We start from the raw sequence: 12,850 nt of genomic DNA on the forward strand, positions 1-12,850 counted from the left end.
ACTCTGTAAGCAGTCTGTCGGGAAATATTGCAATGTCTAAAGCCAATCCTAAAAACACATGTTTAAAAAACCAGCAAATTTTCTCATGAACAGAGATGAGGATCAACCTCTTAGAACAAAAAATGTGTAAAAAAGGCTGCACTCTGATTATACAAAAGCAGGTGGAAACAGGAAGTTGAGAAACTCATAACAATTATAAAATGGAGGAATTTGGATGTTATAAAGATGTAGCTATAAACCCTGGGGCTATTTTCTCTTTAGAGAGGTCTCTTGAATTAACAGAAATGTCACACTTTTAAAGATACTGATTTGTGTGTTCTTCCAGTACGTTTTCTGTCCAGTAAAACCCAGGAACTGTGAGTGTTCTCTTTGAAAAGAGAACATTTGCCCATCACTGGAGGATACACTCCAGAAGAGCTCATTTATTATTAATTATTGATCTAGTAAGTGTTTCGGTGTTATTTTATTAAGCTTAATCATTTTGTTGTTTTTCTATCTATAGAAAAGGGCTCCTAGATGATAGTTCAGGGCTGGTGCTTACTGTTAACCTGAGAAAGTTGAGATGCTGCAGTGCAGCGGTCTGTCTATGGCGGGTGCGGTAGTGGCTGTGACTCTGGTGTGGCTCGGCCCGATGGCAGTGACCTGTGCTCTGTGTGCGTGTGTGGGACTGGGCTGCCTGGGATGGAGGCCAGAACCGAGCGCGCAGCTGGGTTCGATCGGGGATTGGCAGGGGGCCAGGTTTAGGATTGGCGTTTCAAAACTTTGGGAAGCACGGGGTTGGAGGTGTGGGTGCCAGCGCTACGTGCCCGGAGCGGAGCGCCCGGCTCAGCCCCTCTCAGGGGCTGCACACTCCTGTCCACTCCTGTCCGCTCTGTGCTCCCCTCCCCTGCCCTGCCCGGCCGGAGCGCGGCCTTTGCCCGCGGCCGGGCAGCGCCCGAGCCCCGCCCCGCTGCTCCCGGTGCCCGGCTCCGATCGCACCGGGCCGGCGCGGTGCTTCACCCTGCCCGGCGCCACAGCGGTGAGTGCGGAGGGGAGCGGGGCCGGAGCGGCGCCGGGGGTCCGTGCTGCCGTGAGGGAGCGGGGCTGGCGGGCTGGGCCGAGCAGGGAGGCGGCGGGAGGGCAGGGCCGTGCCGGCGGGGCAGCCTGCGGGCCTCAGCGGCCTCGCCGAGCGCGGACGGGGCCGTGCCCCAGCCCCGGGGTGGCGGCCCCGCTCGCCCTGCGGGGCCGGGTCCCTCGGCCCGGGTCACAGCGGCGGTGCTGCTCCGCCGGCCCCGGGCCGAGGGGCTCGCAGGCGCTGCAGCCGGCTCGAGACCGGCTCGCACACGTGCGGGGCTGGAGTGCTCAAACTGCTGCCCTGCGACCAGCTGTTTAACGAATACTGCAGTGATCCGTACTTCTTGCCGGTAGGGCTTCTCCAGCTTTAGTTATCCCGCCTTGCTTCAGGAAAGTGGTTGGATGAAGTAGGCAGCCCGAGGAGCTTAGCCCGTGGTAGGTGCCCTGCCGAGGAAGGAGCTGCCACAGCCCTGAGTGTCTGCAGGAACTGCCGTGCCTCACTTCGGTGTTTGTTCTGGGTCTGGTTGAGATACTGAGTTACTGAGCTCTCCTGCTAAGTCTTAACTATGATTTCTTTAAAGTGCGTTTTCTTCAGCATGAAACAGACTTATTCTAAAAACACGCAAACAAATAGCCTTACAGTGAAAGGGAAAAGAGATTTGTGAATGGGCTCCACGTTTTAAATAGCTGCCTGCACAGATGATAAACAGCCTTCTAAAGTGAAACTAATTTACTGCAGAGTTGGATGTTTTGTTCTGACTGGGGAGGGGATAGGAAGAAAATGTTTGTATCTTGGAAACCTGTAAAGCAAAATTATTAACATTTGTTTTACAGTGGATGCCTCTGAGATTTTTACCTCTCTGTCCCAAATTGTAACTGTAAGGATTAATAATGGGGCATTATAAAAAATTCAGGGTACACAGACATGAGGAATGTCAAGATAACAAAGAAAGGTGCAGAATGAGTTGCTCAGCTCAGTGAAGAATTTTTTAAGCTGATGTTGGAAGATTTTCTTGAAAATGTTTGAGGTTTCTGGTGTAATTTTGGAACTCTGATCTGTAAGTAACATAAATGAGTAAATAAATGAAAAAGCCGTAATTCTTGCCGGCTGACTCGAGGAATTTAGTATTATAATTTTTGCCTTGAAAACTAACCCAGGTATTTAAATAAATATAAATTCTGCCTCCTATAATTGTTCCTGGTGCCTTTCCTTATCTCCTAGCTTCCCACTTAATGAAAGATGTCACCATTTGGAGCAGTGTCCTCCTGCTCCCATCTCTTTTCTGGTGTGTGGTTGCTGAAACCAGGAATGCAGAAGATGAGCTCCTTCAGCTTGCACACAGCAGCCAGGTGTGCTGCCAGGAATTATTATGAAGTACTTGTGTTGGGTGGAGGTGCTGGTGGAATCGCCATGAGTGCTCGGATGAAGAGAAAAGTGGGGGCAGAAAATGTGGCTGTTGTTGAGCCAAGTGAGGTGAGTCTCCCTCTGCTGTAAAGCACTGTTAAGAATTTTACATGTGGCCAGGTGGGTCTGATTTTCATCCCTCTCCAGCCCCACATTTTTAGCTGTGGAAAGTAAGCCAACTAAGCACCTTCCAAAAGGTTTTGTACAACACTTTTTTCTCAGTAAGGTTTATACATCCCTGCAGCTTTGTAATGAAAAATCTTGGTTATTTATACAGCTTCTTTTATTAAGAATAATACAATGTTCAGAGTACATTGCTCCCATTTGAAGTGATGTGCTTTAAAACAGTTTTGAAATGTCCATTTGATCTTTTATTTCAGACTCATTACTATCAGCCACTGTGGACCCTGGTTGGTGGTGGTGCAAAGCAGCTGGCAGCTTCTGCACGTCCAATGGGAAGTGTAATTCCTAAAGGTGTTGACTGGATCAAATCTCGAGTTACAGCATTGGATCCAGATAAGAACTGTGTCTGGCTGGAGAATGATATCAAGGTAATGATGTTAAAAAAAAAAAAAAAAAGTTTTATATTTCATGTCATGAGTTGTCTGTCCACTTCCTGCAGATCCCCTTAGAATTCCTGTTGAGCAAGGCCTCCAGCATCTAGGAGGCTGGGAAACACCACCAATTAGTCTTATGTACTTGATCCTAAAGTCTTTTAGAATAAGAATTGTGGTAGATAACTAGGTTAGAATAACATCAACTTAAAATACTATTGTCATAAGCCTTTGCCCTGTTTATAGTGAACAGAACAGAAAAGAGAAAATATTTTGCTCCAGACACCTCGGTCTGTTTATAACAAAGGCTGTGTGTGTAACTCATAATGCAGTTTAATTAGAATTCTTAGAGTTTAATTTATGTTACTAATGCTCCCTATATCTCCTTCCTTGTGATGCTGTTGCTGTCAGCTAACTGAAATTTACTTTGAGGTAATGCTTTGGTTTCTTTGTCTAAAATACTTTTTGTTCCTTACACAACAGGTATCCTACAAGTATCTGATAATTGCTCTTGGAATTAGTCTGCATTATGAAAAGGTATTTGTTTTACAGTGATCGTATTTTTACTAATTTTAATAGCATAATGTACATTCATTAGAGTAAATTGTTCTTCAGTACTGTTTTTACTGCAAGGTATTGAACACTAGGAATTAAAGACCTAGAAGACAGACTAATGACTTCATTCCTTCCACAGATCCCTGTGTAATAACCCAAATTTCTCTTGGAAAAAGCCTTTTACAACAACTTTGTTGCATCTGTGTGGCAATATCTGCAGATGGGGCAGCAAGTTAAATCTAGAACTTTAAGGCAGCCTGTTATATAGAGATAACAAGGTGTGCTGACTTGTAGTCTGAAGCATTTCATAACGTAAACAGAACGAGGAACACAGAGCAGTCAATAAAATCTGAGCTGCAGAATTAATTTGACCTACCCTCAGCTTTCTTAAAGGATGCACTTCAAAATGAGCCATCTGAGTTACCAGGCTTGGGTTTAAATAATCCCTGGGGCCCTTCCCTCGTGTAGCATTTCCTGTGCACTTCACACAGTGGCACTCAGAGGAAAATGGTGCAAGAGTGACTACAGTGATGTGCAGGAGGAGGAAAACACAAAGGAAAGAGATGTCTGAGCAATTTGACTCTTGTGGTTTTACCCTGACCTGAATACAATGCAGTACCTGACAATATACTTAAGTTTCTCTTTGAAAAGCTTTCAAGATGTATGTCAAGCAAGAGCTGGCCTCAGTTAGCTACAGTCACAAATAAGCTCTGTGAGTAGGTCAGTGGAACAAGGAGTTGCAGCATATTCAGTGACCCTCCTCTCAGTGCTCATGTCTATTGCTTCAGTACAAGCTGATAAAAGTAAATTCAGTGCTCACTAGTGGAAACCATGTAAAACAATTAATCACACTCTGTAATGAAAACTCATCGTAAGTTTGAAACGAAAGTGGTCACTTGAAAAAGAGGGATGGTTTCTTACCAGCAGAGTACTTCTGGTGCAGACTGGAACATCCCAAACTCATTGCAATGCATGTAACATGACTCCATATTCTCCCAGAATTTCTGCAATTCATTATTTTGAAATGGGTACGACTTCCTTTTTCACAAGCAGATGCTCATGTCATAGTAGGAGTAATAGGGAAATGATTACTGGATGCAGATTTGTTAAAATAAAATGACCCTAGGCAAATACAGGTATCTACACCTGATTACAGAAAAATTTCATTCACCTTACTAATTTTCATAGTGCTTTTTTTTTTTTTTTTACATGATTTTTACTTGTGATGTAGTGGCAATGACTTTATACATTCTTACTCTGAACTTCAGTCTACAAAAACTTGGGTCTGGGTCTGCACTGAAGACTTGTGCTCAGATGCTGCAATTTAATGAAAGTAATTTCATTAAATGTTGCATCTAGTAAATCATATACTAAATTCTAAAGTAAATACCTGTTTTATTGTTAGGCCTATTTTTAAAAATACAACCTAGCAAGTAAGTGTGGACTTTCTTTTTGATAGAAACTTCTTATATAGTTATTTCACGGTCTGTATTTAATATTTGTCATTGATAGCAAAACTTTTGCCATCTGTACTTGAAACCTCAATTTCTCTTTTCCTAGATCAAAGGCTTGCCTGAAGGTTTTAATTACCCTAACATAGGTTCCAATTATTCAGTCCAGACAGTAGAGAAAACATGGAAAGCTTTACAAGATTTTAAGGAAGGAAATGCTATCTTCACTTTTCCAAATACTCCAGTGAAGTGTGCAGGGGCTCCTCAGAAGATCATGTATTTATCAGATGCATACTTGAGAAAAGTAAGTCTTTTACCCTCTCTACCAGTGCTTGTTCTCACATTGGAAGGGAAGCTTGTTCTAATGGGTTCCATATTATCTTTAGAACAAATATAAACCACATGAGTACTGTGACTCGAGACTATTAAAGTCTTTTTTTCTATTTTTAATGTATAAGGAATGCAGGTAAATGGATTGTACATAAATATTTAGTATATATTTAATACCAGAGAAACTTGTAGAATTCAGAAATCCAGTTCAGAATTGCATATTGAAAGAACTGCTTGCCCTGCTTCTGGTGAGCTGCAGATACAACAGTTCTCAGCCTGATGTGTAACTTCACATGGTGCACCAAAATAACACTGGCTGGAATTGAGTCATTCTTATTACTTTAGGTACTTTTTACCTGTTGCCATTTGTCTGCTAGTCTGAAAACTGGCTATGCTTGCTCCTTGGGGCACATTGTCTCAGCATCAGGAGGAGTCTTAGCCAGGCTGTTAAACCAAGCAAAGGACAACTTCAGGTGGAAAGTGTCAGGCTTAATTTTTGTTTAAGTTTCATGAGCTGCCTACTGCGTGAGTACCTGAATTATTGGCAGAAGTGAAGGTTTCAGAAAGCTTTTTAAAACTAAACTGCTTGAAGAATTTAACTTGCATACAGCAGTTCCTCAGTGCCTTGCAGTCACCTCCTCTCACTAGTCATTTGTTGTATCTTCAGTACCTCACCCTGAAAGGGTCTACCTTCTAACATGCTGCAAAATATTAATTAAATATTGATTAATAATTGAACTGCATGAATAGTTCTATCACCTCTTTAGTAGTGCAGCACAGTTCTTTTGTCTCTTCTTGTCACAGTTTCTTAATAGAAAAGGCTAACTGGATCTCCTCCTGCAGACTGGAAAACGTTCCAAAGCAAACATCATGTTCAACACCCCACTTGGTGTGATTTTTGGTGTTAAGAAATATGCTGATGCATTGCTTGAAGTAATAAAGGACAGGGATCTTACTGTCAACTACAAGCGCAACCTCATAGAAGTTCGAGCAGACAAGCAAGAAGCTGTGTTTGAAAACTTGGACAAACCTGGAGTGACTGAAGTTTATAAGGTCAGGAGCTTTCAGACCCCTCATTTGATTCTATTTCTTTTCCTTGTGTACTGCAAAGTAACTTCTGCATTGTTATAACCAGTCTGCTTTGTTGTGTATTGCTGTTCCCCCTCAGAGCACTCTTCTCTAACTGTAGCAGAATATTAAAAATTTTGAAACCAAGGTGGAGAGAAGAAAAAACGTCTCATAAATTATGCCTGGAGTCCTGTATGCTGTGGGAATGTCTCACGTGTGCATGGAGGAAGGCAAATAGTCTCCAAATGGAGTTGCTTGATAAGGTTCATGTTAATTAAAGGATGCACTTGAAATTTGAGAGCAGATTTTCATTCTATGTACTTGTGTTTTAAAGACTAAAACAGACACAAACCCAAGAAACCGTCTCTCCACACTGTGCTTATTGCCTTATGCCAACAGATAGATTTTACTCTGCTGAACTAACCATTGAGTGCTTTTTCTTTCTGTTTAGTATGAAATGCTTCATGTCACACCCCCAATGGGGCCACCTGCTGTACTCGTCAACAGTCCTGTCTCGGATGAGAGCGGCTGGGTGGATGTAGATAAGGAGACTCTACAACATAAAAAGTTTTCTAATGTCTTTGCTATTGGAGACTGCACCAACCTTCCCACATCAAAAACTGCTGCAGCTGTAGGTAAAGTTGCACGTGTATGTTTGTGTGTGTAAATGACAAAAGTGAAGTCACAGTAAGCTTTTTGTTTAGTTTGCTACTCCTGAGGTCATGACTTCAATTTTGAGCTTTCAAAAAGACCAGAGTCTCCTGGGGTGACTAGATAGCTACAGACCATGTTGATGCTGCTAACCCAACAGTTCTGTTGTTCCAAATGCCTCACAGATGAACTAATTCTACTTTTTATGTTCACAGAATGTCATATAATGAATTAACTATTCTTGTATTACATCATCATTCATTAATGAACCTTTCTGCTTTATCTTAGTTCCTCGTGCATGTGTCACCCTAACTGATCAATTGCTATCAAAAAATTACATGTTTGGCCTTGTAGCCACAGGTTCCACAGTTAAAATACTTCAAGTCTATGGCCTCACAACTAATAAAAGGCAAATAAAAGAGTAGAAGAAACCACAGGGAATACAATATGTTATTGATGTAATGAAAGAGTGGGGTACTTAACTACTTCAGTAAATGGGACTACAGTTAGAGCCTCAAAATGAAACGGAACTTCAGTGTACCAAAATGTCAGTGTTTGATAAGACTGAGCAGGTACAATTTATCATAGGAGAATAGGCATAGGCTAAAAATATCAGCTCAAGTTTCATTAAGCTTTAGGATGTTTGAAACACTGAGGCCAGAGCAGTAGTCCTTTTTTTTTAATCTGGGACAGTAAACTTACAATTCAATTGCAGCAGAATTGTTCAACCAAATGCCTGGCTACTACTATTTGCTTTAGTAATGACAGTAATTGCTGGCTGAAAGTCTTACATTTATTTTTCTTCCTTATTTAGCTGCACAGTCTGGAGTCCTTGATAAAACTATTTCTCTGGTAATGAAGAACGAGGTGCCAGTTAAAAAGGTACTTAGAACAGTTCTTGTCTTAGGGAGAAATTCTCCTGAATGTTTTCTGCCTTCTTATGCAGGAGGTCTTGCAAGCAGCTGAGTGTGTGAACCTCAAGGCAGGAAAGGCTTTGCCTCTGCAGCTGTGGTGCTAGATGTTTATTTGCTGCATGTCAGAGTAGTAATGGAATTACACATTTCATGATACTGCCATCAAAAGTATTACCTCTTTGATTTCCTGACTTCTGAGTTGAGAGAAGATTAGATGCTAATTAGTCAGGGTTTTTCATCAGTGCAAGTGATTTACTTACACTGTAAAGCTAACAACTGCTCCAGAAACACTCTTGCAAACTTGCTTCTGTGTTGGACATGACCTTTTAAGAAGTTAAACTGAAACTTCTGTACTACAGCTGTTAAGCCTATAAATATGTTCAAATTTGTCCTTGAACCTTTACTTTTATTTTACACATTACTTCCTTGGGGCACTAACCTGAATATCCTGCAGTTCTCTGGAAATTCTAATTAAAAATCCTGTTGGCTTGTTGAAACAAACACCAGCTCTCATCCTGATCTGCTGGTTACCTGTTACAATAACCAACCATTAATGACATTAAGTCCTATTGTTCTAGCTTAGGTCCAATTTAAGCAATGTTGCTAAGCAGATCTACATTTGAAATAGAGTGGTTTAGTATTATGGTTAATAAATCAGAATGGCTTAGCAGCCTTCCAACTTCACTGACATTTACACCGTAAATGCAGAAAGCTCCTAGGAAGTTATTTTGGAATGTGAATGTTAACCATGGCTTGTAAGACCTCAGCCTTTAGCTTTTGGTCAGAATAATGAGAAGTGGGTATTTTCCATTGCAGTATGATGGATACACTTCCTGCCCACTGGTAACAGACTACAACAAGGTGATTCTGGCAGAGTTTGACTACAATGCTCAGCCTTTGGAGACTTTTCCCATTGACCAGAGCAAGGAGAGAGCAACCATGTACCACATGAAAGCTGATATGATGCCTCTGCTCTACTGGAATGCACTACTTAAGTAAGTATTGAAGAAAAACAATCAGGTAGACACCTGTTCTGGTTTAGTTCCTTGCTAGAATAGAAGCACAGTTCATCCTCAGTTGTGATCAGAACAACCCCCTAATGCTCATGTCTTCACAGTACAGTATCTTACAAGAAAAAAAAGCTTTGCCCCAGCCCTACTTCCATAGTATGTGAAAGAACTGTCTCTGTTTCCAGGGGATACTGGGGAGGACCAGCTCCTGTCAGGAAGCTAATGCATCTGGGCTTGAAGTAACTGCTGGTTCTCAGCATTGGTTAAAATCTTCCAAAGAAGTGGACTGGTCTCACACTGGATCAATACATGTCTTCCCTCTTGGAATACCTGGCAGACTTTTTTTTTTTTTAATCAAGCTTTGGTCACTAATTTACTTTTCTTCCTACTGTGGATTAAAAGCTTTCATAGTGCTCTTTCCCTGCTCTGTTGTGTAAACTGAGGCATTAAACTACTTCTCTATTTACACAGGAATCTGACCTTGCCTTACCCTTCAAATTACTATAGGAGTTGCTAGAACAATTAATACTTTCAAAGCTACTATGTATGTAAAATTTTCTTCCTGACCCTAAACGAAATTGTCTGCATCCAAGATCATTGAGTGCACTGGATTTAACAGTGATTCAATGCTAGTAAAATGGCCTGAAAATCTCCTGTTTTCTTATTTTTGAAGAACAATCCTAATTTCTAAGCATACCTGCTGCTTAATTATTATAGGAATGCAGGCAGAGTTTTGAAAGCAAGGAAGTCAAAGCAGTGTCTGTATATGGATACACACACTCTCCTAGGATAGTTGAGCCACTTCACATCAGTTTCACTATAATGTTTTAACCTGTGACACTAAGAACATCATGAAAAGAGTCAACTGAGAACACATACTAGACTGAAGCACAATTTAGGATCACAGACAACGGGGAAGTGCTTTTTAATTATGACCATATAGACTTCAGTTTTCAAGGGAAAGGTTGAACAAGGTTGAATTTGAGAGTTGAGTCTTCACAGAAGCTGGAACTTAAGAGGCAGTCAGGTAGACAGCATGGAGCAAACAGGAATCATCTTCATTCACAAGAATCAGCAGCAGCAGCTTATTTCTAAACAGAAAGATAGATGTGAAAATGAAAGTTAAAGCTTTATGCTTTTCCAACACGTGTTTTAAAAGGTTTACATTTGAATTACAGTTATAAGCATGAACATATACCTGGGTGTTAAGCAGTTCTTCAATCTTATTCTGGATCTGCCCATACACATCATTAAACAGCTCCTCCTTTGATTTTGTCCCATCCAAATGCACTTAAAGGAAGTAAAATAAGAGAGCTGTAATAGAATGTCTCTATAAGTGTGCCAGATTCTGATCTAAAAAGCATGCACCTAGCTGGTATCAGAGAAATATACTCCCTCCACCTGCTTCATTCACCTCCTCTCATGCATCTAACCAGTATGTACTGCACAGGTTTGAAAAGCAATCTCAGAGAGTGCTTTTGTCATTAAAGACTTACCCACATCAACTCCAAGTTCTTCCATGATCTTCCTGTGCTTTACATACATAGGCCAAACATGGCCATCAAACAATCCAGGTGGATCAGGTACAGTGTAATTCCTTGAACTGTGAATTAAGGCATTGTTACTTACAAGTAGACTATCAACAGGTCAGGGAAATGACAGATCCTTCATTGGGTTTCTCTACACATTAGCCTAAGCCCATTGACTCCAGTTTCTGAGCTTATTAAAAGTTAGTAGTTAGCAACATCTGCAAGCATCAACTTATGTAAATAAATTCAAATCTGATGTGCAGGTCCAAAGTGTTTAAAATGCAAAAGGAGTTACCAAGACAGACTGATCTAAATATTGATGAACAAACTCTTAAAAGGTTTAGCAGAACTTTAGGTTAAATAGCTGTCTGCTTATTCCACTTGAAACGTAATTCAAGTTTTAATTTGCAGTAAGAACAGTGCATGTGTGCAACAATACAGCCAAATGTAAAACCTCAGGTCCTTCGAGACCTGGGAACTGTGTAACTGGAAAACCAGCATGGGAGAAGGCCTAGTGAAAAGTGTGTGCAGAAACTGAGCATTACATACACAACACAATAGCTTGGTGGGAAGCTTTAGGTCAGTTTGGTGAAGGAAGCTACAATCTTCTAACTCAGCAACTACATTTGCCTTTATCCCCTCTTACCTAAAAGCTTCAGAGAAACAAACTCTTGAATAGAGTAAAATGTTATTGGGCTAGCAAAAAACTAGGACAATCTTACCTTCTTCTTCTCTTACACTCTTCATATGGAATGGAAAGAAAGTACCGATGGTGGAACACATCAATCAGTGGCCTGAAAGAGACATCTATTTAGTTACACCTCAACTAATTAGCAGCAAAACCCAGAAAAGTAAAACTATATCCATTTCCTGTACTTAGAGAGACCTTTAGACTTCTGACACCTAACTCGGCACGTGCCTGCTGCTAACTCTTGGTTTAGAACACATCTTTTTATTGCCCTGGAGGTTTGCCAAAATCAGAGTGTATGAAGGCACAATTGATTACCTGTAGGTATAAAGCAGGAAGCCTTCAACAATAAGAATGTGGATTGTTTCATCTCCTCCCTCCTTATCTTCCAAGATGGGGGCATCCAGTGCATTGTTGATCCCATGAGAACGTTCAAACTTGACTGGGTTTTTTATCCAAGCATTTATGGTACTCATCATAGCTTCCATATCTAATGCACTTATCACTAAGATAAAAAAGACAACTATCATTAAGCAGTAATTAAATATGATCTAGTGATACAGTCACTACGAAAGAGCACACATAAAGAATCAAAATAGTCAAAGTTTTTGAGTTATGCTTTGATAACATTAAGAAGAAAGGCTTACCATCATACTGTTTAAACCCATCTTCAACTTCTATTTCATCTTGAGGCTGAAACAGCAACAAGAAGAAAAAAAAAACCTATTTGTTCAGGACAACTACTGAGCAGCTCAACACCCATTTTAAAGCAAGATTCAAGATCCAAACCCTGCAGCTCCAAAGGAGGATCTTAACCCTCCACCAGGTTCCTTTGCATGCAGATAAAACCAGCAGTACGAGGCTCAGATAAAGCCGCCCTCTCCTCTATCTTCCCACGGACACGAGCTCAGCGCTCCGCGGAAAGCCATGGGGACCCTCTCGAGTGCAGGCTTATCCGGGCGGCGCCCGGCCCCGCCGGGCAGCGCAGGAGCCGCGGGCAGGGCAGGGCAGGGCGGCGCAGGGCGGGCAGCGCGCCAGCGGCGCGGGCGGAAGCCCGTGGGGGTCACCCCGCGCCCTCCCGCGGCCTGCAGGGGCCGGCGGGCCCGCTCACCTTGAAGAAGTCATCCTGGTGCACCACGCTGCAGTTGGGCAGGGCCCGCATCAGCCGGCGGGTCAGGGTGGTCTTGCCGCCGTTGGTGACCCTGCGGCGAGAGCGCGGCCGTCGGGAAGCGCCACGTGGGGGCCGCGTCCACCCCCACCCCCACTGCGGCACCGGGAGGGGCCGGGATGAGAGACCCGCGCCCGTCCCGCACCCCGAGCCGCTTTCCCCGCCCGGTCCCGGCTCTCACCCGCCGATACCGATGATGATGTTCATGGCGCGTCCGGCGGCCGCCCGGCCCGACTCCTACTGCCTGTTTCTGAGGGGCGGGTGGGGACCCGGTGTCGCCGGTACCGGCCGTCTACGTGCCTGAGCCGGGACCCGGGCAGGGGGAAGGAAGGGGCCGGAGAAAGAGGAGAAGGTGGAGAGGGGAGAAGCCAAACGTCAACTGCTGGGCAGCGCCATGGTCGCTCAGAGCAGCAGCAGGGCCGGTCCGCGCCGCGCCGCGCGCTCCGCAAAGGGGGGCGGTGCCCGCGCGCGCGC

The 12,850-nt window shown here is 43.0% G+C and overlaps 2 protein-coding genes across 3 annotated transcripts; one reads left to right on the forward strand and one right to left on the reverse strand.

The window, feature by feature from the left end:
• Positions 1-939: 939 nt before the first annotated feature.
• Positions 940-9,642, forward strand: SQOR (sulfide quinone oxidoreductase). Of its 2 annotated transcripts, none has more exons than XM_033070683.1 (10): positions 940-1,018; positions 2,276-2,527; positions 2,839-3,009; positions 3,496-3,549; positions 5,128-5,322; positions 6,192-6,401; positions 6,868-7,051; positions 7,882-7,949; positions 8,798-8,976; positions 9,177-9,642. In XM_033070683.1, the coding sequence occupies exons 2-10, from the start codon at positions 2,294-2,296 to the stop codon at positions 9,232-9,234; spliced, it is 1,353 nt and encodes a 450-aa protein (XP_032926574.1). In that variant the 5' UTR covers positions 940-1,018; positions 2,276-2,293; the 3' UTR covers positions 9,235-9,642. The 2 variants fall into 2 exon arrangements, with proteins under 2 accessions (XP_032926574.1, XP_032926575.1); XM_033070684.1 differs by lacking the exon at positions 940-1,018 and adding an exon at positions 1,319-1,488.
• Positions 9,643-9,890: 248 nt separating this feature from the next.
• LOC117001944 (nicotinamide riboside kinase 2-like) lies at positions 9,891-12,850 on the reverse strand. Its single transcript, XM_033070685.2, has 8 exons — positions 12,558-12,850; positions 12,320-12,410; positions 11,856-11,901; positions 11,527-11,713; positions 11,243-11,314; positions 10,488-10,594; positions 10,190-10,281; positions 9,891-10,082 (listed from the first exon to the last, which is right to left on the reverse strand). The coding sequence occupies exons 1-8, from the start codon at positions 12,581-12,583 to the stop codon at positions 10,077-10,079; spliced, it is 627 nt and encodes a 208-aa protein (XP_032926576.1). The 5' UTR covers positions 12,584-12,850; the 3' UTR covers positions 9,891-10,076.

The sequence above is a fragment of the Catharus ustulatus genome, chromosome 12 (assembly GCF_009819885.2).
Source record: "Catharus ustulatus isolate bCatUst1 chromosome 12, bCatUst1.pri.v2, whole genome shotgun sequence".
Lineage (NCBI taxonomy): Eukaryota > Metazoa > Chordata > Aves > Passeriformes > Turdidae > Catharus > Catharus ustulatus.